This window comes from Pseudochaenichthys georgianus, chromosome 6 (genome assembly GCF_902827115.2).
Source record: "Pseudochaenichthys georgianus chromosome 6, fPseGeo1.2, whole genome shotgun sequence".
NCBI classification, from domain to species: Eukaryota; Metazoa; Chordata; class Actinopteri; order Perciformes; family Channichthyidae; genus Pseudochaenichthys; species Pseudochaenichthys georgianus.
In genome coordinates, this window is record NC_047508.1 from 278,065 (window position 1) to 305,030 (window position 26,966).

The 26,966-nt window shown below is 42.3% G+C and overlaps 1 protein-coding gene and 2 long non-coding RNA genes across 3 annotated transcripts in view; all 3 read right to left on the minus strand.

Moving 5' to 3' along the window:
- The window catches only part of LOC139434040 (uncharacterized), a 71,460-nt gene extending 70,917 nt beyond the window's left edge, over positions 1-543 (minus strand). The window contains exon 1 of the long non-coding RNA XR_011643429.1: positions 416-543. This is a non-coding gene — a long non-coding RNA (uncharacterized lncRNA). The remainder of the gene's footprint in view (positions 1-415) is intronic.
- Positions 544-6,538: 5,995 nt separating this feature from the next.
- Positions 6,539-14,186, minus strand: LOC139433942 (uncharacterized). Its single transcript, XR_011643326.1, has 3 exons — positions 14,103-14,186; positions 13,292-13,371; positions 6,539-7,487 (listed from the first exon to the last, which is right to left on the minus strand). It is a non-coding gene; the product is annotated as an uncharacterized lncRNA (long non-coding RNA).
- A 3,043-nt stretch (positions 14,187-17,229) lies between these two features.
- cmip (c-Maf inducing protein) overlaps positions 17,230-26,966 on the minus strand; it is a 72,207-nt gene continuing 62,470 nt past the window's right edge. The window contains exons 17-21 of the mRNA XM_071203363.1: positions 22,280-22,523; positions 22,030-22,176; positions 21,831-21,936; positions 21,587-21,657; positions 17,230-21,346 (exon numbers count right to left, since the gene is read on the minus strand). Coding sequence (XP_071059464.1) covers positions 21,293-21,346; positions 21,587-21,657; positions 21,831-21,936; positions 22,030-22,176; positions 22,280-22,523 — 622 coding nt within the window. The 3' untranslated portion in view covers positions 17,230-21,292. The remainder of the gene's footprint in view (positions 21,347-21,586; positions 21,658-21,830; positions 21,937-22,029; positions 22,177-22,279; positions 22,524-26,966) is intronic.

The window sequence follows — 26,966 nt, forward strand, 5'->3', positions numbered from 1 at the left end:
TGATAAAATTAGCAATTAAAAGTTTGTTGACCATAAGATTGTATATTATTGAGAACCAGGTCCATGCATAAATTGAATATTGTATAGTTTTAGCATTAGAAGCCAATACCTGTGTAGGTACACAGGATGAACATGTGTGAATGTCCTAGTCCAAATAGGCTATCAATATTAAAGGTATATGTTGACTTTATGAACCATGAAGTCACGTGTACAGCGTTAGAAAAGACAAGTGAAGGTCAAACTAAACAGGTTCAGAGGGTAAGACCTGTCTGTTGTTGGTTACACTCAATGCTACAGTGGCTCACTTTATAGTAAACTCATTTTATGACAACCGTATCACACAAATAAGGAGTTGAAATCCCCAGAGAGGAACTTAACTAACAGTACTGAGCTCCAAGTGTTACAGCAGACTTACCGCGGAGACGGCTTAATCCGAGGAGATCCTTTACATTAGTTTGAAGAAAAAGTGAGTCCACACACACACACACACACACACACACACGGCTTCTCTGACACACATAAAGGACACACACACCTGCAGTGCTCCTGTTCCGCTGACTGAAGCCCTCTGTAGTGAGCGCGAGCTTCCTTAACTGTAGGCTGCAATATGATGCCTTCACGAGCCCCTCGTAATATTTCCCGCGCTCCAGTGCCTCTCAAATTAGTTTTAGACCTAAATTGTTATACTAATGATTTGTGTTTGGTACATAATAATCGTTAAATGCTGCCAGTAGGTTAATTTAAAAAGTCATTGTATGCAAACACAAATGTTTTAAATATGACTTTCAATAGCCTTAGTGACTTTTACAGTGCACTCCATGGGGCACACGTGCCATAGCTCACGCTGTCTCCTCTGCCAAACGCACATGACAATCTGCTGGATCATACCTGGACACAACACCGGTCACTGATGGTAACTCTTCTTCATCGCAACATACACACCCCATCCTGCTCACTGACGCCACCCAGCGGCCCATAAGGAAACCTTCTCTTCACAACGATGTTTCAGGGGTGCCCACACTTTTTTGGCTGGTGAGCTACTTTTGAAATGACCAGCTCACCAAGGTCTACCAACCAAAAATAAAATCCCAAATTGCAAGGGTTGCTGAATAACACGTTTTATTTATACATGGGATAACTACAATAGGGCTGCAACAAACGACTCATTTGATAATCGATTAATCTATCGATTAATGAAACGATTAATCGACTATTCGGACTATTACTGTCTGCCTTGCACAATTTCTCAAACGCTCTTATTTAGCCATCAACTTTAGATTTAGCTTGAGGTTGTTTTAGGCATGTGGAAACTAACAATGAAGACAATAAAGATGAATACTTGATTCAAAAATACATATATTATTAAATTAACTTAACAAATTGTAAACAAAATTAACATTGCTTTTTATTTAAATATAATAAATAATATTTCACATCAAAAGAAACAACAATGTTTTAACAAATCGTATTAAATAATCTGATGACAGAACTGTAAACAGAATAGCTGAAACTTTAACAAAATAAAGAGTAACTCAGTTACCTCTAATCATTAACCCATGTTTGTATAATTGAGTTAACTCTGTGTGTTGCTGCTAGCATACATAATAACACCTGACGTGGAAAAGTTACTCGTGGATGGGGGGAATACAGGGCTACTAGAAAGACAGTCGAGCCCGGTGCATTTCTCCGTCTGAATGTGGTGCACTTTTGATAAATGTTTAGACACATTGCTCGTAGGTAGATCAAGGTAGATATGGTGCAAAATGCGAGAGCATGTAAAACCTGATGTGAGCACTAGCAGAAAAAAAATCTGAGCTTGTGTGCATACATTTACACTTGTATAAAATATCCACATAACTGTGAACCAAATGTACACTTGTATAAAATATCCACGTAACTGTGAACCAAATTTGAAGTCACAGAAGAAAAAAATGTTTTTACAACTTGACGAATCTGCTCTGTGGCAGTATAAATCGACGAATCTGCGGTCTTGACTTTTGCTACACTTCTTGCGATAAATGTGTCGCAAAAGTAATTTTCACCTGTAGATGTGGGGGGAGGGAGGGAGGTTGGAGCGAAGGGGCGGAGCTATCAGAACGATGAGGCTTGGGTCAGTCCCACAGTTACAGCCACAGTCAGGTCGTTATCCCCGATGACTGCGGGGATAACGGTTCGCTAACGGTTCGTGTCGCTACCGCTGACATGGCGCGTCAATCAACGGTAAGTTTTGCCCATTACTTGCCCAGTATTACTTTGAATATTATTATTGTGATTGAGGATTAAATCCGCTTTGAAAACTACCGTTTTATATCGTGCAGTTTAGTGGCAAAATAACGTCAGTTAGCCAGCTAACGCTAGCTTTGTTGAGTTTATGCTAGCTAAACTACAGCAGTAATTAATATATTATAGCCTACTGCTTCGGCACTAACGGTTGATAACCGTTTATGAAAAATAAAACCAATTGAACTGTACTGAAATAATGACAAGTTTTATAATTGTCTTGGGCTCCTTCTGTGTTTTTAAAGCCTTTGTAAATTATCCATGCTATTTTCTATTTCGAACGAAGACTTGAGAATCTTAAAATCCCTTCACGTTTGTATGCAATTGTGCTAAATTCAACTCTGGAATCAAGCAAGTATTAATATGTTTATATTAGGGCTGTCAAACGATTAAACATTTTAATCAGATTAATCACAGCTTAAAAATTAATTAATCATGATTAATCACCATTCGAACTATGTCCAAAATATGCCATTTATTTATGTATATTGTTGGGAATGGAAAGATAAATGAAAGAAGGCGGATATATCCATTTAACATACAGAATCTATGTTTATTATACAAATGTTCTGCATGTCAAAATGAAAGACAACCCACACACCTATCAATCATCAAACCGTGGGGTCTTAATTCATTACGTGTTGATTTCTATCAGCGGGGAGTACTTCAGGAAAGTCTACAGAGGGGGGGGGGGGCTAGTGGAGTACTTCGTGACCACAGAGCGTGAACGTTGTGATCAGCTGTTTTAGCGCAGTTCTCCAGTGATGGGAGGAGTCTCCCTCCGCAGCCGGTTGGCGTAGTTTTGGCACAGTTCCGTTGTACAGACCGACGTTAACAGCAGCCCTGTCTGTGCACACGGAGACCGACTCTGTCGTCCGGTGATCTAACCGCCTTCTGGAAAAGCTTCACAAGTACGTCGGTACGCAAATGCGCTTTGTGACACAAGTGACGGTAGCATTTCAGATTACATAACCTGCGTACCAGTTATGTGCACCCCTGTACCAGAGCCATATTATTACTATTATATGGCTCTGCCCTGAACTACAGCAAGAGTATTCTCCGTCGGGACTTCCTGCAACAACACCACGCCGTTATCAAAGATGTTCTATTGAGAAGACGATCACTACGTGACAAACGTTTTCAAAACCGTGGCTACTGAAATCAATCTTACTAACTGCTGTCTGTGCAATTTACTCCGCGCGAGTTGGCAGACTTTATTTTGCTTACTTTAACATCATTTTTCATGGTGGGGCTGAGCCATTTCTTGGTATGGGTGTAGCCTACCCCAGCCATACCCTGGCGCTGCCACTGGTGGCACGTATGGGGCGGGCCATTCTGCACATGCGTTAAATATTTTAACGCAATTAATTCAAAAACTTAATTACTGCCGTTAACGCGATAATTTTGACAGCACTAGTTTATATATTTTGATATCACTTAACTATACGTTTAATACATTTAAGTCAAGCTAAGGTACATGTGATGGTAGCTACAGGGTGTCCGCGGGGTCTTAAAAAGTATTAAAAGTTGATAAATCAACTTAGCGAAAATTAAGGCTATTAAAAAGTATTAAAAAGTATTAAACGGCATTTTCCAAGGTATTAAGAAGGTCCACAGCAACGACAACATGAAACACCCTTTAATTTACTGAAACAACATGTCGGGAAACCCCCTCAAGGTGGCCCCATGCATAGCGTGCCATAAAATGCTGCTTCTTATTTTAAGTTTCGTTGCCTTGCTCCACTCTGTGGGGGGGGGGGGGGGGGGTTAAGTAAGTAAGTAAGTAAGTAAGTAAAACTTTATTTATATAGCACCCTTCTCAACACGGATGTTCAAAGTGCTTTACAGTACAGTACACAGGACACAATTCAAAGTAGAACTATAAAATGTAGAATAAAAGGCATAAAACAGCAGCAGGTAATACATAGGATAAAACATACGACAAAACACCAATAAAAAGACAGCCACTAACTCACCTCCTCCGACGACCCAAAGGCCTGTCGGAACAGGTGTGTCTTTAACTGCCCCTTAAAAATCTCTATTGAGGCCGAGGTTTTTATTATCTGGGGGAGTTTGTTCCAAAGCCTTGGGGCCAGCGCCTCAAAGGCACGGTCACCCTTAGTCTTTAGCCTGGTTCGGGGCACGCTTAGGAGGCCTTGCTCAGAGGACCTCAGGGCCCGGGTTGTGATGTGCGGGTGGATAAGGTCATTGATGTAGGCTGGGGCTTGGCCATGGACAGCTCTATATGTGAAGACCAGTACTTTGAATTGAGTTCTGAGATGGACAGGGAGCCAGTGCAGGGCAGAAAGGATCGGAGTGATGTGGCATGTTTTTTTGGACCGAGTCAGCAATCTGGCTGCAGCATTTTGGACCTGTTGAAACCGGTTTATTGATGTTTTGTTGAGGCAGGAGAACAGAGCATTACAATAATCAAGCCGGGATGAAATAAAGGCATGGATAGCCATCTCCAGTTCTGCGTTGGATAGAACCCCCCTGAGCTTGGCAATGTTCCTGAGATGGAAAAAACAGGTACGGGTCAGAAGTTGTATGTGTTTGTCTAGTAGCATTGACTGATCGAAGGTAACACCAAGGTTTTTTATGTTTGCCCTTATGTTACCACTGAATGAACCCAGGTGGCTTGCTACCTGAGAGGCGATGTTATCAGCCGCCAAGATCAAGACTTCCGTTTTCGATGCATTGAGCTGTAGGAAGTTGCTTGACATCCACTCCTCAATTGCAGACAGACATGTGATGAGGGTATTTACTTTTTCAATTTTGACAGGTTTGAAGGAGAAGTATATCTGGATATCATCTGCGTAGCAGTGATACGAGACACCTCAAATTGGCTAATTAAGTGGCCCAATGGGAGCATGTACAGGGCAAAGAGAAGGGGGGCTAAAACAGAACCCTGGGGCAGGCCGCAGGATAGGGGAGTGCTATGTGATGAGAACGGGCCCACCGCCACAGAGAAACTTCTCCCACTGAGGTACGAGGCAAACCATTGGAGGGCAGACCCTGAGATGCCTACCCACTCCCTGAGTCTATCTAGCATGATGGCGTGGTCCACTGTGTCAAACGCTGCACTCAGGTCTAACAACACCAGAACCACGCAATCACCTGCATCCGACGCCATCATGATGTCATTGGAGACCCGGAGGAGAGCTGATTCTGTGGAGTGGTGTTTTCTGAAACCTGATTGGGGTTTATCTGCTGGTGGACTACCTGAGAGAAGGGAGCAACACAGCAGGAAAACACACCGTCCACCGCGGAGAATAAACAGAAGGGCAACCATGACAACCATGACAACCATGCTCCGGGCTCTTCTTCGTTGCTTTTGGTGTATTTTGTGGCGGCAGCAGCGCCACTTACAGGCTTGGCATATGTACTACAGCATTTCCAGCGGTCTAGTGTGAACGGACACGTTAATGAATGGAATGCGTGTAAACGGAAGACTTTTTTGCGTTTCGTATGCGTTTTACTGTATGCGTCCTCGTGGGGCCGGGGTCTAAGCCAAACTATATCCGGTCACAGAGATCTACTATTTTAAAGTAAGGTCAACACATATCGACCCTAAATATAGTCTATATTAACTATATTTTACTATATATATTATACTTAACATATATATCGTTTTTTGTAAACATATGACAAATGTGTGAGGGTGATGACGTCAGAGCATCGTCCTACGTGCCGGGCAGCCCCAGCCCAATTTAACCCCTGGGTATTTGTGAGGGAGCTCCTTACCCCGCTGAAGCTCACCAAAGTTTAATTTCATAGTTCAAAGTTTTGTCAATTGTTTTGTTTATTGGTCAAATATTGGTTTCTACTGGTTTCTGAGGAGTTCTACTGGTTTCTGAGGAGTTCTACTGGAATGAAAGAGCACAGAGCACAGAAGCAACAAAGCAGCATGCTGCATTAAACCTGACCTTCACAGAGAGGTTGAAGTTCATGTGGAGAGGAGGCTTCAGTATGCACTCTGTTTAGTTGTGCTATCTTACAATCAATATAGTAAATGTGAGGTCAAGTGTCGCCAATGTAACCGGTTAGAACTCGAAGTTGCGATGAGGTCTTAAAATGTATGGAAAGGGTCTTAAAAAAGGTCTTAAAAAGGTATTAAATTTGACTTCAGGATTCCTGCATATACCCTGAGCTAGTTAGTGCTCTTACCTGTGAGGCCTCCTCCAAACAGCATGATAACCAGACTGTATCATTAAAACTAAGTACCAGTTCTAGATCCTTGACTTTAGACAAACAATTCAAAAGACAACATGTATTTAAAGACCAATCTTTATTTGAATGTGCCTCTTAACCTGAGATATTAGTTATACAGTAATAGTATTGACAATCTAAAAAAACTGAGCAACTTTATATTTCTTATTGTCTAAAGCATTTATTATTTTCATTTTCCCCCTCTCATATTCAGTGTGGACGGATTGAGACAGCGTGGTGTCCAGAGAGCAGCAGAGACTTCAGGGAGAAACCTCCGTGTGATGGACGTCCTGTCTGTTGGTTTGGAGAGGACTGAGGGTCTTTCCTCAGCGAGGAGGACCAGGCCTGATGGAGGAGCCCATGCTGGGCACAGCTGATACCAACTGCACAGGCCTAGTCTGTCACTTTATTTGACTACATCTGTTTACTTATACATTTAATAGGTTTACACCTTCTGTCCATATGTGCTTTTTATTTAAAACATGTTTGATTAACTTTTGGTTCACATTTCTATAAATTGTATTTATATCTGCACTCCTTTCGTCCATTATTCTTACTGAAAATGTTAGATTACACATTCACATCTGACTGAAGATTGGCCCCATTTATTTGTGACGTTGCAAAGTCTGCGGTACAAGGCACAAGTGATGTGAAGCTCATAAAGTGAGGCACATAGAAATAATCAGCTGATGGAGTGTAGATGTGGAAATAGGTGCATTCGATCAGCTGACTGTTTTTCGCCACACTTTATAAGCCTGACTATAACCACCCCTTCTCTGAGATGCAGGCAGCGTCACAAACAAATGATGGTCCTGATAGACTACAAAAATATTCGGTGTGCAGATCTTTGTTTTCACAATAAAAGTAGTTTCTTAGTGAATGTCCTGTACTGGTCTTAAAATCTCATAACATCAGCTTTTAACGTTGATCTTGGATGTTCTTCTTGACCCTCAGAGAAAGAGGAGATGCTGAGTCGTGCCTTTCGGGCATGTCCTTTCCTAACAAAAATGACAGGAAACATAACAAATTATTGCAGAACAAGTGTGTTATTTATGAAAGAGGTGTGTTTGTGTGTTATGGGGCTGTTGATATAATTATTTTTTAATTGTAATCAGATTATGAATGAACAGTATGAAATTCATCAACATTGAATATATGTTATTATCAAAATAATATCAATCAATCAATGTTTATTTATATAGCCCAATATCACAAATGTTACATTTGTCTCAGTGGTCTTCACAGTGTGTACAGAATATCAGTATGACAATACGACACCCTCTGTCCTTAGACCCTCACATCGTACAAGGAAAAACTTCCAAAGAAAACCCAGTTTAAAGGGAAAAATGGGAGAAACCTCAGGGAGAGCAACAGAGGAGGGATCCCTCTCCCAGGACGGACAGACGTGCAATAGATGCCGTGTGTAAATTGAAAAGATAATACATTTGCAACATAGGTAGTCCAAATGTTTGGAAATGCATGTGTGTATAATAGGAAAATGAATCCACGAGGATATCCATCCAGGACCTATGATCCAGGACCACAGCCACGACTCAAGATCCAGCGCTCGCGATCCAGGACACAGGACCGCAGGATCATCCATGACTTGATAAGAAAAGGCTCTGGCTCCCATTGTACTTTTAGAGATTCTAGGAACAACCAACAACCCTGCATTCTTGGAACGCAATGCCCTAGTAGGACAGTAGGGTATAATGAGTTATTTAAGGTAAGATGGCGCCTGCCCATTAAGGGCTTTGTAGGCGAGAAGAAGAATTTTAAATTCTATCCTGTGTTCTATAGGGAGCCAGTGTAAGGCAGCCAGAACAGGAGTAATGTGGTCCCTTCTCCTAACTCTGGTTAGTACACGAGCCGCAGCATTTTGAATCAGCTGAAGCGACTTGACTGACTTCTTGGTACTCCCTGATAATAAAGAGTTACAATAATCCAGCCTAGAAGTAACAAATGCATGGACTAGTTTCTCTGCATCGTTTTGAGGCAAGATATGCCTGATTTTTGCAATGTTACGTAGATGGAAGTAGGCGGTCCTTGAAATTGATTTTATGTGGGCGTTAAAGGATAAATCCTGATCAAATATAACACCAAGATTCCTTACAGTCTCACTGGAGGCCAAATTAATGCCATCCATAGTTAGTATGTCTTTAGATAATTTGTTTCGTAGATTCTTCGGGCCAAGTACAATAACTTCAGTTTTGGTCGTGTTTAACATCAAAAAGTTTAAGGTCATCCACGTTTTTAAGTCCTTAAGGCAGTCTTGAATTTTATTTAGATGATTAATTTCATCAGGCTTGATTGATAAATATAGTTGAGTATCATCCGCATAACAATGAAAGTTTACAGAATGATTCCTTATAATATTGCCTAACGGAAGCATATATAATGTGAACAAAATAGGTCCGAGCACTGAGCCCTGTGGCACTCCATGGCTAACTTTGGTTTGCGTGGAAGATTCATCGTTAACACGTACAAACTGAGAGCGTTCAGATAGATACGACCTAAACCAGCCTAAAGCAGTTCCCTGTATGCCAACTAAGTGCTCTAGTCTTTGCAATAGGATATCATGGTCGATAGTATCAAATGCAGCACTAAGATCGAGCAAAACAAGAATAGAGACAAGTCCCTTGTCTGAGGCTATTAGAATGTCATTTGTGACTTTAACCAGAGCTGTCTCTGTGCTATGATGTGTTCTAAAGCCAGACTGAAAATCTTCAAATAAATCATTGTTTTTTAAGTAATCACACAACTGTTTTGCGACCGCTTTCTCAAGAATTTTTGAGAGGAACGGAAGATTAGAAATAGGTCTATAGTTGGCTAAAACCTCTGGATCGAGGTTGTGCTTTTTAAGAAGCGGTTTTATCACTGCTACTTTGAATGATTGTGGAACATAGCCTGATAATAAAGACATATTCATAATATTTAATAAAGAAGTGCTAATTAACAGTGTTGGGTGTAACGCGTTACAAAAGTAACGGAGTTACAGTAATATATTACTTTTTGCTGTAACGAAGTAATGTAACGCATTACTAATGAAATGTGGGTAATATATTACCCGTTACAATGCTCAGTAACGCAGTTACAACACATTTTAACCCGAAATTAAATGGTACATAGCGAGACATTCCGACACCAGACAAATTGTGCGGGTAGATTAGTAAACCTGGTGTTTACCCTTCAGGCTTCGCGCCGGGATCTTCGGGGCAGTTGAATGTTATGTACCCTCTATTCAAAAAAGAGAACGGAGCGAAAAATACTAACAACAAATTGTGTCCGGTGCGCGTGACCTGCTCCGCTGCGCGTGCATCACTTCCAAAGTGCTTCCACAGCAGTGACACACATCTGTGGATAATCATTTATACGGAAATGGTTAAAGCAACCATCACTAAACGCCAGCAACACTGCATCTACTGCAGACAGTAGCAACGGGTCAGATGGGGACATCACGTTACTCTCCGTTGTGGACACTAGCTGACTCCCGCCTGACTCGCCGCCCTCAACCCCGGAGCAGCACTCTTCATCGCCCGAAACACCGCCGCCCCTCTGCGGCCCGCGGGTGCCAGCCAGGATACCACGGCAAAACAGAGCCTGCCCAGGTATATCTAAACAAGTACCCGCCTGTACAGTGGGGTTAGGTGGTCATTTTGCAGCTCGTGGTATACAAATAGACAAGGGCTAGAATATGTGAAAATAGTGCCATATTCTGCCATGCCTGTAGAAATGTTGGGTCAAAAATAATGCATACAATAGCACAGATGCCTTCACCACGAATGGCTACAAAAAGATCTCATATCCCAAGCTTATCAACGAGCTAATGTTGCAGCTGAAATGTTCTCCAGGTCACAAAGTCAACCTCACATGATGATGATGTGATCCAGTTTTCAAGCACAGTCAATACTCTCTTCCCAGAGTATGGGACCAAAGTGATGATTTAGTAGGCTACATGGTTTTAATAATACTTTTGCTTTTCAATGTTTGCCATTTCATACCATGAGCTGGTTCAAATAATATGTGCCTTGATTTACAAAATGTTCTCATTTGTTTTATCAGTACAGCTTTGAAGCTGTTGTGCTTTTCTTTGCCACAGTCCACTTTGGACCGTATGAGATATTTCAGGATTGCACTTTTAACTCACTTGAGATGTTCTCACTTGCTTGGTTTCAAAACATAACAAATGCCATAATCTGTTCATTGGGACCATCAATGCTATTTCTCATTGCTGTTGCCGGACACTATTACTCATGTAAACCTGCTACTGCTGCCCCTGTAACCTCAGAGGCACCCTGAGTCATTTTGTTCTGGAGCCGGGCCTGTACACGGCCACATACTAAACAAAATACAGAGACCATTCCCTGTCCTGTTAGTGTTTACTTCCTGTCTGCCTTCTTCTGGTGATTTATCTGACGTCCAGCGCTCCGTCTTTTAACCTCTTTTCCTTTCTCTTTCTTGATCCTCCTTAGCAACCTTCATTATAGTCCTTGACAGCGGTCTGTACTACTGTATTAACAACGAGTCACATGTTAAGAAGTTACAATCAGAATAGAGAATTCAACTAACCCGTGTAATACAAGTTGTCAGTAGCCTTAAGGGCCTACACAGTGGTTATGCTATACCACACCGCCCTTCACTGGATGTATAATGAGCTGCACTAAACTACATTTTAGCATTTAAAATACCTAGCCATTCTTTTGCGGTTATTTTGGTGAAAGTAACTAGAAAAGTAACTAAAGTAGTGTAACTCATTACATTTCAGAGACAGTAATTTTGTAATGTAACTTATTACTTTCAAAAGAGAGTAATAAGTAATATGTAATATATTACATTTTGGAAGTAACTTGCCCAACACTGCTAATTAATGGAAACACTTCCTTCAACAGCTTAGTTGGAATTGGGTCTAACATGCACGTTGATGGTTTAGAAGAGAGAATCATTGAATGTAATTGTTCAAGGTTAATGGCTGAAAAGCATTCTAGTTTACTATCTAGTGTAATATTAGAACTTACGATTCCGGGAGCTGTTGATAACACTATACTGGTCGAAGGCAAGAGGTCATTAATTTTGTTTCTAAGAGTAACAATTTTATCGTTAAAAAAGCACATCAAATCATTACTACTGAGTGCTAAGGGAATAGAAGGCTCAATGGAGCTGTGGCTCTCTGTCAGCCTGGCTACAGTGCTGAAAAGAAATCTTGCATTATTCTTATTCTCATCTATTAATGAAGAGTAGTAGGCTGCTCTCGCTTTACGCAGTGCTTTCTTATATTCATTGAGAGTAATATGCCAAATTAAACGAGATTCTTCAAGTTTAGTGGAACGCCATATCCTTTCAAGTTGTCTAGACTTTTGCTTTATTTTGCGGGTTTCGGCATTATGCCATGGAGCTAATCTATGTTGTTTTTTTTTCTTCTTTTTCAAAGGAGCAACAGAGTCTAATTTTATTCGCAGCGCATCTATAGCACTATCAACAACATGATCAATTTGGGGTGGTGTACATTTTGTATAAGTTTCCTCCCCTACATGCAGACATGCTATCGAGTTAAGTATTGGTGGAATCTCTTCCTTAAATGTGGCTATAGCACTAACAGATAGGTTTCTGCTGCAAGAGCTTTTGACTAATGCTTTGTAGTCTAGTAACAGTACTTCAAAAGTTACTAAGAAATGGTCGGATAAAGCAGGATTATGCGGTTCGACTAATAGTTGCTCAATTTCAATACCATAAGTCAGAACAAGGTCGAGAGTGTGATTATAGCAGTGGGTTGGTTTATTTACACTCTGACAGAAACCAACAGAATCTAATATAGAGTTAAATGCAACAGTAAGGCTATTTTTATCATCGTCAACATGAATATTAAAGTCACCTACGATAATTACTTTGTCTGTTTTAAGAACCAAAGTTGATAAAAACTCAGAGAATTCTGATAAGAATTCTGAATAAGGACCTGGTGCACGATACACTGTAACAAATAAGATTGGCTGCAAAGTTTTCCAGGTCGGATGCGTAAGACTAAAAACGAGGCTTTCAAAGGAGGTATAATTACATTTTGGTTTAGTATTGATAAGTAAACTTGAGTCAAAGATTGCTGCAACTCCACCTCCTCTGCCCGTGCCTCGAGCAATATGAGTGTTAATATGGCTGGGTGGAGTGGCCTCATTTATGCTGACATATTCTTCATGTCTCAACCAAGTTTCAGTGAGACAGCATATATCAATATTATAATCTGATATTAAATCATTTACCAATATTGCTTTAGATGCTAGAGATCTTATGTTTAAGAGACCATATTTAATCTTCCTGTTTTGTTGCACTGTAGTAGTTGTTACATTTACTTTTATTAGGTTATTATGTATGACACCTCTATTAGGTTTTACCTTAAATTGTCCTTGGGCAGACACACACACCGCTAATATTGGGTATTTTATTGGGTAATATTTAACTTATCAAAACGTAGTGCAACTGTAGAAGCTTGCTCTGTTGTCTCACTGAAAGAATAACTTTTACCACGTTTTTTCAGACGATATTGAGAGATAAATAGTAGCAGTTCTCACTATGTGTTAAATAGCTTTGTCTTCAATACATTACATCAGAAAGCTGACAAAGTCATATTGCTTGTTAACATCTAAATGTGACTTTTTGCATGGAAAAACCCCTCAACTTAACTGATGTGTAGGTGATCTAGTATTTAGTATTGTTTAATGGAATGTATATCAGTGTATTCAAGTCAATACTTCATTCATTTAAACCAATATCTTTCTTGATTCTTTTTACAGTATGAAAAAAAGAGTCTTAGTACCTGTGCTGAAGTTCACTGCTGTGAGGAGTCCAGTTCTGTCTCTCACTCTCTGGTCCAGCCTGTCTGCATCACCTGGACAGCTTAAACAAACATATATATATGTATGTAAAGTACCATGTGTACAAACAATATAACTGATTCTCTTCTGTTGAACATGTTGGATTTTGTATTGTCCGAGTCAGGGTCCTTTTTATGTTACTGTAACTTTGGAAGTTGTGTTACCAATGCTTGCTGTTTATTTGATACCCATTTGGTAATACAATTAATACAAACAACAAGGTTTGGGTTCGTTCTTCAGATGACTGTGACGTTAACGTGTAAGCTCAATAATGAACTCCAGCTCAACCAACCATATTGTAATATCTAAGTAATCATCTTGAAATATGACATTAATAATTGTAATATACACAAATCTTATTGTGAGGTTGATTTCACATACACTACTTCGACGTTAGCTAAATAGAAAATAGCATGGATAATTTACAAAGGCTTTAAAAACACAGAAGGAGCCCAAGACAATTATAAAACTTGTCATTATTTCAGTACAGTTCAATTGGTTTTATTTTCATAAACGGTTATCAACCGTTAGTGCCAAAGCAGTAGGCTATAATATATTAATTACTTCTGTAGACTACAACCACTACTTGTTCAGCTAGCATAAACTCAACAAAGCTAGCGTTAGCTGGCTAACTGACGTTATTTTTGCCGCTAAACTGCACGATATAAAACGGTGGTCTTCAAAGCGGATTTAATCCTCAATCACAATAATAATATTCAAAGTAATACTGGGCAAGTAATGGGCAAAGCTTACCGTTGATTGACGCGCCATGTCAGCGGTAGCGACACAAACCGTTATCCCCGCAGTCATCCGGTTCGACCTGACTGTGGCTGTGACTGTGGGACTGACCCCAGCCTCATCGTTCTGATAGCTCCGCCCCTTCGCTCCAACCTCCCTCCCTCCCCCCACATCTACAGGTGAAAATTACTTTTGCGACACATTTATCGCAAGAAGTGTAGCAAAAGTCAAGACGGCAGATTCGTCGATTTATACTGCCACAGAGCAGATTCGTCAAGTTGTACATTTTTATTTTCCTGTGACTTCAAATTTGGTTCACAGTTACGTGGATATTTTATACAAGTGTACATTTGGTTCACAGTTACGTGGATATTTTATACAAGTGTAAATGTATGCACACAAGCTCAGATTTTTTTTCTGCAAGTGCTCACATCAGGTTTTACACGCTCTCACATTTTGCACCATATCTACCTTCATATGTTACCGCCCTTACATGCTAAACACTCTTGGCAAGGAGCATTGTCCACCTCAAGACGGGTAACATTTAACCACACCTTGGCGCGCTTCTCTTCGCCATCCCCTCTGTGTGTTGCTGCCATAGACTGTATATGCGTGCTGCATGTAGCAGCCGTGTGTGTAAACTGCCCCGCCCCCTCACACACAGACGGGGGAGAGAGATCTCGTCTGGATTGGAAAGGTCGAAAATACACCGACCATAGACGCATTTGTTTGTCTTTTTGCATATTAGAAACGAGTTGGCGACACTAAGACTGCAAGATAATATTTTTGTAGCAATAATACATGACCTTTCTCTTTCTCAACTCGCTACTCGGAGGGAAGTCGCTGTCATATGCCTTGTGAACACTCCGATAATGCCTCTCCACGTTACCTTTCTTTGGCAGAGCGACGCTTGCTTTACACATAATAACCTTTGAATGTGAAATCACAACAAAATATTCTTCCTCCCATTCTGGGTGGAAGTGGTATGTCTTTAGCTTTTTGCTCGGTCCCGCACTCATTTTGTTGTTTGTCTCTTGTCTCTTTAACTTTATTAGAATTTTCCCGGCACTTGACTGATTTTGTATGATTTGCATTCTGGGTTAACAGACTGGAAAGCGATAGGTCGCTTTTTCTGTCAATCAAGTAAACTCCTGAAGTAAGTGGCAGGGAGGCCAAGGGAGGAGGGATCAAAACCTGTTTTGTCTATTTTAACGGAGCTGGATTTTTTTTTGGAAAATGACAAGGCTAAGGCTGTAATGCTAACTAACGTGCGTGCTTGCTTGTTAGTTATGTAGCTAACTTGATCCAGCCATCCACTCCTGGTCCTTTCATCAAACGGGAAGCGAAAGAACGAGCAAGACCCATTGCTGGTATGAGAACAACCTGGTACTAAGCACACAGGCACCTTGTTAAAGTTATCTTATCTTAGCGATCTCTTATATTTAGCGGAGGAAAACAATTGTGACATCAGTTATGACATCACTTACGCGACTCTGAGATTTGTAGTCTTTCTAGTTGCGTATTTTTCATAGTCTTATATTTCAACAGTTTTACGACAAACTGTGACTTTTTTGACATGGAAATTATTTTTTAAGAGTGGCAAACATCATATGTGTAATTCGTGGCACAATTCAAACGGGATCGAAAGATACGTTTTCTCTCTCCGTTGACTTCAATACATAATTTTGGCATGGACAGGAGAAAATTCCCCCCCCCCTGGCGTTATAACGTCCGTCTTTTCACTGAATTGTCGTCTTGAAAAGGGTACTCACAACAATTCCGCAACAACTTCATCTTCACCTGTTGCACTTGTCATTTCAACGTTAAAAACAATAAAACGACATGAATTGCTTCGTCGCATTCATCTAGATCCTCTGTCTCGAGCCAGTTAACTAGCGGGCCTTCTAGAGTACCCTGGAACCGAGGGAAACTCTGAAAGAATACGCCCATTGGCGACAAATCAATATATGATTGGTTGATCAAACTGTCAAGCCAAAAGTACGCTCTCATTCAGTGCAATGGCCAGGGCATTCGATCAAGGATGTAGAATACCTTGGTTGAAGGATATTCTACCCAGAGACCCAGAACAAGATCTGATTGGTTGCTTTCTTTTCTAACACAAAACCACTGAAATGCGAAGTGCATGGTCAGAGAATGACAAACAAATCAACGTAACACTGTAATATATACAGATCAACAACACAGATACGATTTTCATTTATTAATTTTATATACATTTTATTACATTTCATTTATATAATTAAATCGATTTTTTGTTTGTTTTATCCGAGTGTTGCAGGGTATTCTCTGAATACCTTGAAGGCCCTGACGGTTCGCCACTGAGTTAGCTACCTAGCTAGTAGCAAGCACTTTAGTTAGCATCACAGCCGGGTTAGCCTTGTCATTTTAATTAGCCTTAACATGAAGTAACATTAAGTAACCCAAAATGTTAAACAGTAAGAGTAGTAGTCATATTTCGTGAACCCTTTGAAGAGTACTGTCACACCGGTGTGATCATTCTATAATACACCATTTAAGCCCGGGGGAGAAGTGCTAACGCTAACGCTACATTAGCATCGGCGATCTTTTCTACTTCATGCTATCTGCACAAATGGTTGACATTAAACATTAAAAAGATCAGGCAGTTCAGAGAGAAACAAAGGAAGGCAGGCAGGCAGCTTTTCATGACATTCTTCTGGACGTGGTGATAGTGAGGGTAGTTAATCCCTTGTTTAGCAAGACAGTAGTGACGGCCATCTTGGTGATGTGTGTTGTTGTGCAAGACCAGAGATGTAGTTCATTGACCGTTTCACACAAAAAAATGTGTTACTTCACAGTTTTCCGACTTTTTTTTTTTTTTTGACTGGCAAAATTATCTTTTAAATTGACAAACATCATATGTGTAATTCGTGGCACAATTCAAACGGGATCAAAAGATAATCTCTCTCTCCATTGACTTCAATACATAATTTTTCCAAAATAAGGTCCCATGGAGGTCCACCGGAAGGGGAGGGACTTCGCCACTCTATGGCAAACCAAACTCTTACTACAGTAGTGATTACTGGTGTCAATAAAAGAGTGGTGGACATTTACTATCCTGTCGTAAACAGATCAAAAAGACATTCCACACACACAACTGAAACATATTCACAGACAATTTAATTTGGATTGAAATTATTCCACATCATGGTTTTTCCTGTTGAAGATATTTTTTGCATTCTTATTACAATAGCCAGAGAGCAGCAGCAGCAGCGGCAATACTAATAATAACCTAGCAGGAGAAGCAGATTAATTGCGGAAAAAATAAGAAGAGAGAAACATGATGGGTGCAAGCTTTTCAAGCTCCACAAACATTTTTTTTACAAGGAATTATGGGAAAAAAGAGTAGTCCTTTCAGTCCGTCAGATTTGTCAGGATGTGCAACATCTGACCCTGTTCCTTCTATAACAACTACTAAGACTTGAGCGCAGCTGTACACATGTTGGACATGGTAGAAACTCTTAAGAGTAGAATAATAAACATCAGAGGCAATGCGGAAAGCACAGTGAGCTCCACAGGATACGGACACATGACAGACGAGGCAGTTAACCATCACATGTTCCACAGTAACACAGCTTTCATTTAGGGATGCACTCCTTAGATGCCACGATGTTTTCTCTTTATTATTCCTTTTTGTATTCTCTTTTGCGTCAGGGAAACAAACACATCCTTATAAAGAACATATGTCTTTTAGCCCTTCTTCACACTTACTTTGAATGTGCACAGATTACTCATAGTCACTTTTACTGCTAAACAATTACCTACTCAATGAGAATATTTGAAGTAACTGTCAGTTTGACTTTCTTATCATCCGTCATAATATATTCATACATGACCTTTTTGTGATAATTAGACATGCAATAGCTTTAAATTGCCACGTTTTGAAGTTGGAAAACATTTCTCCCTGGGAAGTGATCAGTAGTTGCCAAGACTCTGAACGTTGGATTTGCATTTACCAATCAGGGTGAACACATGCCGATGCCAATGTGTGGCCGATGCATTGGTGCATCCCTACTTCCACTATAGCCTCAAACAGTCATGGTCTGGACCAGTGGGGGTGAGTTCAGTGTCCACTTACTTAAAGGACCAGTTGGTTTCCAGGCCGAGTTAGGTGAGAAGGTTGATGGCACTCTTATCTCTTATTGCTTTCAATCTTCTCATCTAACAACCTTTCAAAAGTTCTCCTATTTTACAGAATATCAAACTATTTCTTTAAAATGTTTAGACTTAGAACAACAGGATAAAACAAAATGACACTAAAGTTACACGGGATTATCTGAACAACTTTATTTTAAAATGATAACGGTCAGTCAGTGTGGTCCACCTCTGATATGATTATCTGGCAGTATTGGTACACATTCTTGAGGAAACAATAATTATTTGCAAGTTTTATTCAATATTAAAATGGGAAAACTTGAACGATTGAATCCCAGCTAGAGGCAGCATCAGTCCAACAGTACCAGCATTGGTAATGGCTGTTTAAAAATCAACAACAATCAAACCCGAACTGCCTCGACCTTCAGCACAGGTCAGGACTACAGCTAGATCTTGGCCACTATGATCAGATATCATTGGATTGGATATCTCTAATTCAGTCCTTAACCTCAGTGAGATAGTGATTCGACCCTTTATCATATATCAATCCTTTTATAAAACAAAAATACAAAATAAAAATAGATCACACGGCAACATGTACATGCAAAAACAAACAAAAAACAAGAACACAAGAATTTGATTTAAGTGATAAAATAAAAGATTTTGGAAACTCTAAAGATATTATGAAAACATAATTTGTTAGATTACAGTGCACTTTGTGTGAAAAAAACACCACACACAAATAAGATAAAGGCAACACCAGCCTGCCAATAAAAGGTGGAGGGGGATGAACAAAAAATGAAAGAGAAGAAGGGAAGAGACGACTATATACACGTGTATATCATACAGGATATGAAAAAGCAGGAGGTCCTAAAACCGGAACCAAAGATGGCCGTACATAAACCGAATCTACAAGCCAAACCTGTCATGGCACCTAATAAATAAGAAACAAAGCATCTCATAGTGGACGGCATCCTGTCCTCTGCTGCAGCCGTGCTGTTGGTTTAACAAACCCTAAGCATTTCGGAGGTCGACACAAATAAATAAAATGGATGGGTGTAGTCAGAGCAAGGCTGGCTGGAAAAAGAGAGGAAGTCTGACATGGCTTGCTTTTTCTAGGGCCAATGCAACCCAAGCCACATCTAGACAGAGAGGGAAAGGAGCTTCTGATAAGCTGGGCAGTTACCACATCTTATGTCATGCTGCCACAATACCAACAGGCAACGTGTTGAGGGAATGCAGAAAGGCAGATATGGCCAAAAGGTGCCTTGTTCCTATCCTTTGTCCCTTATACCCCGTGAAAGAATATGTACAGTGATGTTGTCCCATCCACTGATGACAATGTTTCACCCCAACAGCCTAAGAATGTAACCCGTTCATTATGGCGTAATATAAGAACAGCAGACCAATTGAAAACAGGTGGTGTGACATATAGTACGATACCAATAGGCCACTCATCCACAGCTCCATTATAGGCACTGAGACTGCTCCCCCTGACCTCAGCTAGGGGTCAGTGACGTGAATCCAAACAGTGTCAGTGTCTATCCACAGGCAGCTTCCACTTGAAACTTCGTCAGGACTGAAAACACGCTTATGTTTGCCCAAAGACACAAGTGCACAAACAGAAACTGGTGATGGTTCAGGTCCAGTTGGAGTCCGCTTCACAGATCCATGTTACCATCATGACATCGTACAGAGCGATCTGGGTATGGGGGGCCCTTGGGGGGCTTGTGTTGTAGCTTACAAAGAGAGACAACAGGGCCTGTGCACTTCATTATCGTAAGGACACAATCCAGGAGAGACAGAGTTAAGAAGGCTTTAAAAAAAACATATAAATATTAGGCAGTCCCAGACAACCCAACTACTGCTACACAACGGTTATTAAATAGTAAGTGGAGATCATCAGTATGTACAGTGAAAACAAACGAAAAAGGAACTAATGTTGCCACTGAACTTTCCTGCAGAGTTTCCAAACCGTTTCTAAAATATCATCACTGGGTGTTATCCTCACATATATGTTTTATAAAGAAACACACAATATATGAAAGCACAGATGTCTGGAAAAATATGTCCATTCAAGTTGATAAAAACCTTCTTTGTTTGCGAGAACCTGTCATGAAAGATAAGCAGGCACAGTCGAGCAACTCTTTGCTTCTAAGAGGCAGCACCTCTATTTCCCAATCAAACATTTAACATAGAATCACAACCTGAAAACTAAAGAGTGTGAGAGTGAGGACGGGGCTTCAGTTCAACACGTCTGCTTTGAGAGCTACTTCGCAGATCACTTTGGAGAAGAACTGGAATGTAAGCTGCGGTATCCAGCTTCCATGGTACAAGCGCAGGAGAGAGAAACGGATGGGAAGGCTCAGATCTCCCTCACGACACCAACAGCGGTGGGAGGGCATCGGCTGGAGAGCTGCAGCTGGACTGGACGTGGGAACTGAGAGACATCTGAAAGACTGGGCAAAGCTCAGCCAGGACAGAGTGTCCTGCATGTCACCATGTAACAGCGCTCAGCTGTTCCTCTAATCATCAGGTCCTTGGAATATTGGTGAACAGATAAGGGAAGCTGCTGCCAGGCAACAAAGAGTCCTTGTGTTGCTGACAGCTGATACCCAGTGACGATGTCATTGGGGCGGTGGTGGCGAAGTCGATAGGGACTTGGCTTGGGAACTGGAAGGTCACCAGTTCAAGTCCCCGAAAGACCAAGTGCTACCGAGGTGTCCCTGAGCAAGGCACCGTTCCCCACATTGCTCCCCGGGCGCCGTTCAAAATGGCAGCACACTGCTCCTAACACTAGGATGGGTCAAATGCAGAGAAATAATTTCCCCATGAGGGATTAATAAAAGTTCATCTTAATCTTAATGGCAGGCTGTGATGAAGGCTCCTCCTCTGGTCACAGCAGGTGATATGTACGCGGGGATGATGTCACATGTCCTGGTCTAACGATGGGCGACGGTGAGATGACATAACTACACCATATCTTGTCATGAATTGGAGCCTGTGTGCAGTGTGTGCATATGTTGATGTGTCTGCCTGGTTGTGTGTACGGGTTGGGTGAGCCTGGTTGATCACCAGGCCTCTGTGTACCGAACATCAACGTCCTTCAGGTTAGGCAGTTTGGCCTGCAGAGGAAGACATGGATGAAAGGAAACGTGACACATACACTTACTCCGTTTTCACTAGATCAGTTTAAAGTTAGCTCCAATGTCAGAACACATGCCTATTATCCCGTTACCCCAACACAGATAACAAGCACTTTGTCATTATAGCTGCATGTAAGTTTATATGGAAATATAAAAATTGCATTGGTGTTTTTGTTAAACAGAGTTTAGATTGAAGGTCGAGTTGTGTTGGAGTTCTACCTTGAGGTCCTCATATGTGTCCGATGTGAGCTTGGTGCTGTTCATGTTCAGACTGCAGAGGCTCTTCATGGCTGAAAGAGGAAAGGAATTAGCATCGGCCACAATGCACTCCCAGATGTACGAGGCGCTGACGGACACGTTCACATGACGTCCGTGTCCTCTGCCAGAGGATCATTGTGTTTAAGCAGTGCTGATCTCGGGATGCATAACGTGCAGTCAGTGTTCATGTTGTGTGTTTTCTTACAACTGAGAGCGAGCAGACCAGCATCGGTGACTGGAGTCTCACACAGGTTCAACACCTGCAGACAGGCCAGATGCTCAGACAGCAACCTCAACCCTGAATCCCCGAACTAGAAGAACACAGAGAGGCAAAGACGGGACACACATGAGACATGTATGATCATTGGTTATCCCAATGTGGCTCAGTGGTGTGTGCGCTGTACCTGAGTGGACCAGAGGTTGAGCTGTTTGAGTGAAGGCAGCTTGATGAGCTGCTCGGCACAGGCACTGGTTACGTTGGTGAAGGCCAGGCTCAGGTTCTCCAAATTCCCAAAAGAACCTGAACTCAACAGACGGGCAAGGTCTGCATCCTACATGTGAGGAAAAACACATTCTATACTGAAATAGTTAACGCAAGTATTTCTATCTAACGTGTGTCTGCGTGCTGCAGTGAAGGCATCCGTGTACTCTCACCGTGGACTTTGAGGGCAGAGTGAGCCGGGTGGGGCCTCCTTTCCTTTGCTGAAGGGAACAAAGACAGAAAGAAAGATGGCGTCTGAGCTCAGCAGCCTGCAGTAACATGTCCAGACAGCAGGTGGTGTGTGTGAGCAGCTGAGCCATGTCAGTAAGAGGGAAAGGGATGCGAGGTCTTAAACTAAATAATGATGAAAATATGTTGTCAATGTTTTGTCCTCTTACATATATTATATAATTTACTCTAATTTAATCACACTTATTTAATAATTGAGTTGTATAACATATCCCTTTTGTTTGATGGTGCGACTAACTGCGGTGGACTTTCACGACGTAGCCTTGGAGTACATTACCATGAATATAATATACCTACGTTAGTTTTAAATCATGCCTATACAAGTATTCATAACTGTGTGCGTGTATAAAGAAGATGTGTTCTGTCATTGAACTACCGAGAGAGTGTAACGACAAGAAGATCAGTCTGGCTGATTCTGAAACGGGAGGATGAATACAATACACTGCGTACATGTTTATGAACACAGCTGCTTCAATTCAGATGTGCTTATGTGCTATGCATTAAGTATCAGTTATCTTTGCTTTGTGTTTAAGTGTGAATAAAGGGCACATTCATTGGTTGCTCTACAGCTCTGCAGACAGACCTAAGTGTGTGAGGCCTCCAGCATTTAGCTGCAGATACACTTGCCTTTCAGTGTTCAGTTTTCCAACATATTGTGTTGGTACAAGACCTCATAGTAACTGCTGCCAACGGATCCTTTTTCATTGCAATTCACTTCAGATTGAGTGACCAGCGTTGGCTTCTTTTTCAAGTGTCTGTGTGTTCAGCTGCTTTGTTGCTAATTTTGAAGAAAGAAACTCTTTTTTGAATTTCATCTGTAATAACATCATTTTGTTATTAGCAAAATATGCATAAGTAATATTTATGAAATAAAAATTTCATTTTTAAATCTCAAGCACCCCTTGCAGTACTCCAAAGCACCGATAGGGGTACTATTACCACCATTCAGGAGTAGTCAAATGATGATAAAAGCAGGTGATGGGCGGAGGCAACAGAACATGACTAGCTGTGACATGATGATGATGATGATGATGATGATGGTGGTGATGATGATGATGATGATGATGATGATGATGATGATGATGATGATGATGATGATGATGATGATGATGATGATGATGATGATGATGATGATGATGATGATGATGATGATGATGATGATGATGATGATGATGATGATGATGATGATGATGATGATGATGATGATGATGATGATGATGAAGGCAGCATATCATGGTGGCTTCTTCCTGTCTGCATATCACAGGCTGTTTCTGGTGCCATAGTCATTATGGTCTTTGCCCCTTGTAATGATCAAGAGTCTACTTCCCCTTTGCCCTGCATCGTGTGCATTCTTTGAAGTTGTTTTAAGATGGTCCTTGGGATATGACATTTAAAGTAAGCCACTGTAAACTGACTCCAAAACGGAGAGATCTCTGTCATGAGCAGATGTAAACCTGTGTTGAAACGCGTCTAAGACATACATCTGTTAACACGATGAAGAGAGAGTAGCATCAAGCATCTACTCCGTGTTGGATAGTGTTGCCACAAATAGCTCAATTGTGAACACTTTTATTTTTGTAATCATAATTACAAAAAAGTGAGTCAATGAAAATGTCAACGAAAGGCAGTGGAGGGTAAAGCCATGAAACAGCAGGTGTGATGCGGTGCACCGTCACGGCTACATGTGGTGCACCGTCACCGCTACATGTGGTGCACCGTCACCGCTACATGTGGTGCACCGTCACGGCGACATGTGGTGCACCGTCACGGCTACATGTGGTGCACCGTCACCGCTACATGTGGTGCACCGTCACCGCTACATGTGGTGCACCGTCACCGCTACATGTGGTGCACCGTCACCGCTACATGTGGTGCACCGTCACGGCTACATGTGGTGCACCGTCACGGCTACATGTGGTGCACCGTCACCGCTACATGTGGTGCACCGTCATGTGGTGCACCGTCACCGCTACATGTGGTGCACCGTCACGGCTACATGTGGTGCACCGTCATGTGGTGCACCGTCATGTGGTGCACCGTCACGGCGACATGTGGTGCACCGTCACGGCGACATGTGGTGCACCGTCACGGCTACATGTCGTGCACCGTCATGTGGTGCACCGTCATGTGGTGCACCGTCACGGCGACATGTGGTGCACCGTCACGGCTACATGTCGTGCACCGTCACGGCTACATGTGGTGCACCGTCACGGCTACATGTGGTGCACCGTCACGGCTACATGTGGTGCACCGTCACGGCTACATGTCGTGCACCGTCACGGCTACATGTGGTGCACCGTCACGGCTACATGTCGTGCACCGTCACGGCTACATGTGGTGCACCGTCACGGCTACATGTGGTGCACCGTCACGGCGACATGTGGTGCACCGTCACGGCGACATGTGGTGCACCGTCATGTGGTGCACCGTCATGTGGTGCACCGTCACGGCGACATGTGGTGCACCGTCACGGCGACATGTGGTGCACCGTCACGGCTACATGTCGTGCACCGTCATGTGGTGCACCGTCATGTGGTGCACCGTCACGGCGACATGTGGTGCACCGTCACGGCGACATGTGGTGCACCGTCACGGCTACAAGTCGTGCACCGTCATGTGGTGCACCGTCACGGCTACATGTGGTGCACCGTCACGGCTACATGTCGTGCACCATCACGGCGACATGTGGTGCACCGTCATGTCGTGCACCGTCACGGCTACATGTCGTGCACCGTCATGTCGTGCACCATCACGGCTACATGTCGTGCACCGTCATGTCGTGCACCATCACGGCTACATGTCGTGCACCGTCATGTCGTGCACCATCACGGCTACATGTCGTGCACCGTCATGTCGTGCACCATCACGGCTACATGTCGTGCACCGTCATGTCGTGCACCATCACGGCTACATGTCGTGCACCGTCATGTCGTGCACCATCACGGCTACATGTCGTGCACCGTCATGTCGTGCACCATCACGGCTACATGTCGTGCACCGTCATGTCGTGCACCATCACGGCTACATGTCGTGCACCGTCATGTCGTGCACCATCACGGCTACACCAGTTGAATATCCACCAGGACTGAAGAAGCTCCAGTGAAGATCAGGGTCACGTCTCTTCCACTTGGTTGTGCGACTGATGAGTGCCTCATTTAAGTTCTCTTCCATAAGCAGTTACGAGGGCTTCTATGCTTCCACGGTGAAAGGTAAAGCAATACGAGGCGTTCACGCACAGACGCGACGTTGACGTGTCGAAGGGCTCAGACTGACCCGCTATTAGAATGTTTTCAAGGTCAAATGCTCTTTGAACAGTGAGTGTTGATCGCACAGCGATGAAACATATACAATAGAATCTGTGGACTCTCAGCTTTTCATATGATATTAACAGGGCTCGACATTATAAATGGCCCGCTGGCCCGGAAGTGCGTTTCGTGAGGCGGTTGTTGGGTGAAAAGCAAACAGCTGTTTGCTGCGGAGCGCAGCGCGAGCAGTCTCCGTGAGCGCGCTCCTTCACTACAGACTGTCGCTATCAATATCTATCTATCTCTCTCTCAATCTATCTATCTGTCTATCAATCTATAAGGAACTGCAGTAGACAAAAGCCGTTGCTATAGCAACACGTTATGTTTATGTTTACACGCAAAATCAATAGCGCGAAAAGGGGTGGGGTCAATATGACCCAATGGCGGAAATTGGATAAATGGCAATTTTTTGGGCGATTTCTTCAATCTGACTTCATATTGACAATTGTTAACAACAGAGGGTGCTACAAAACACACTTTCAGGGAAAGTCACGGACTGGGAGATTTTAATATTTTATTGAAAAAAAGTTACATACAATAAAAAAACAGCTGTGGGTCAAATTGACCCGATGGCGGTTCTAGTGTCTAAAGCAGTGTTTCTCAAAGTGTGGTCCGCGGACCACTGGTGGTCCGTGAGTATATTGGTAACATTTAACATTTTAAATAAATTTAAGTTTTCGAGCTTAATTTTTCAGGCGATTTGTAATCCGTTCTAGAAAGACAATGTTTTTTTTTTTAGTGAGTCTGTTGGCTCGGACATAAACTCTGCACTGATTGGCTATGGGTGGGCCAGACGTGCATGCGCCCAGGCCGACCCGGGCCCACCCACAGCGATGCCACTGGAGCAGGAAGCAGAAGCGGGGATGCCGGTCCGGTCAACTGGCTAAGCTAATGAGACCTCACAAACCACCGCTACCCAGCGTCTTTCTCACAAACGCCAGATCCATCCTCAACAAAATGGATGAACTAAACCTACAGATGTCTGAAAAATAAATACGTACAAGACTGTTGCATCCTGATCATAACGGAGACATGGCTACACCCACTTATCCCAGACGGAGCCATTGAGCTAGCGGGGCGAACAGCATACCGCTGGGACAGAAACATCGACTCTGGTAAGAGCAGGGCCCCCCCCTGCTCTTACCAGAGTCGATGTTAACCCCCCGGGTTATGCATTTACGTACATAACAACTGATGCAAGGACGCCATTATCATGGACAGTCATTGCTCTTCAGACCTGGAGTACTTGACGGTGAAATGCAGGCTTTTTTACCTCCCTCGTGAGTTTACCGTTGTCATAGTAACA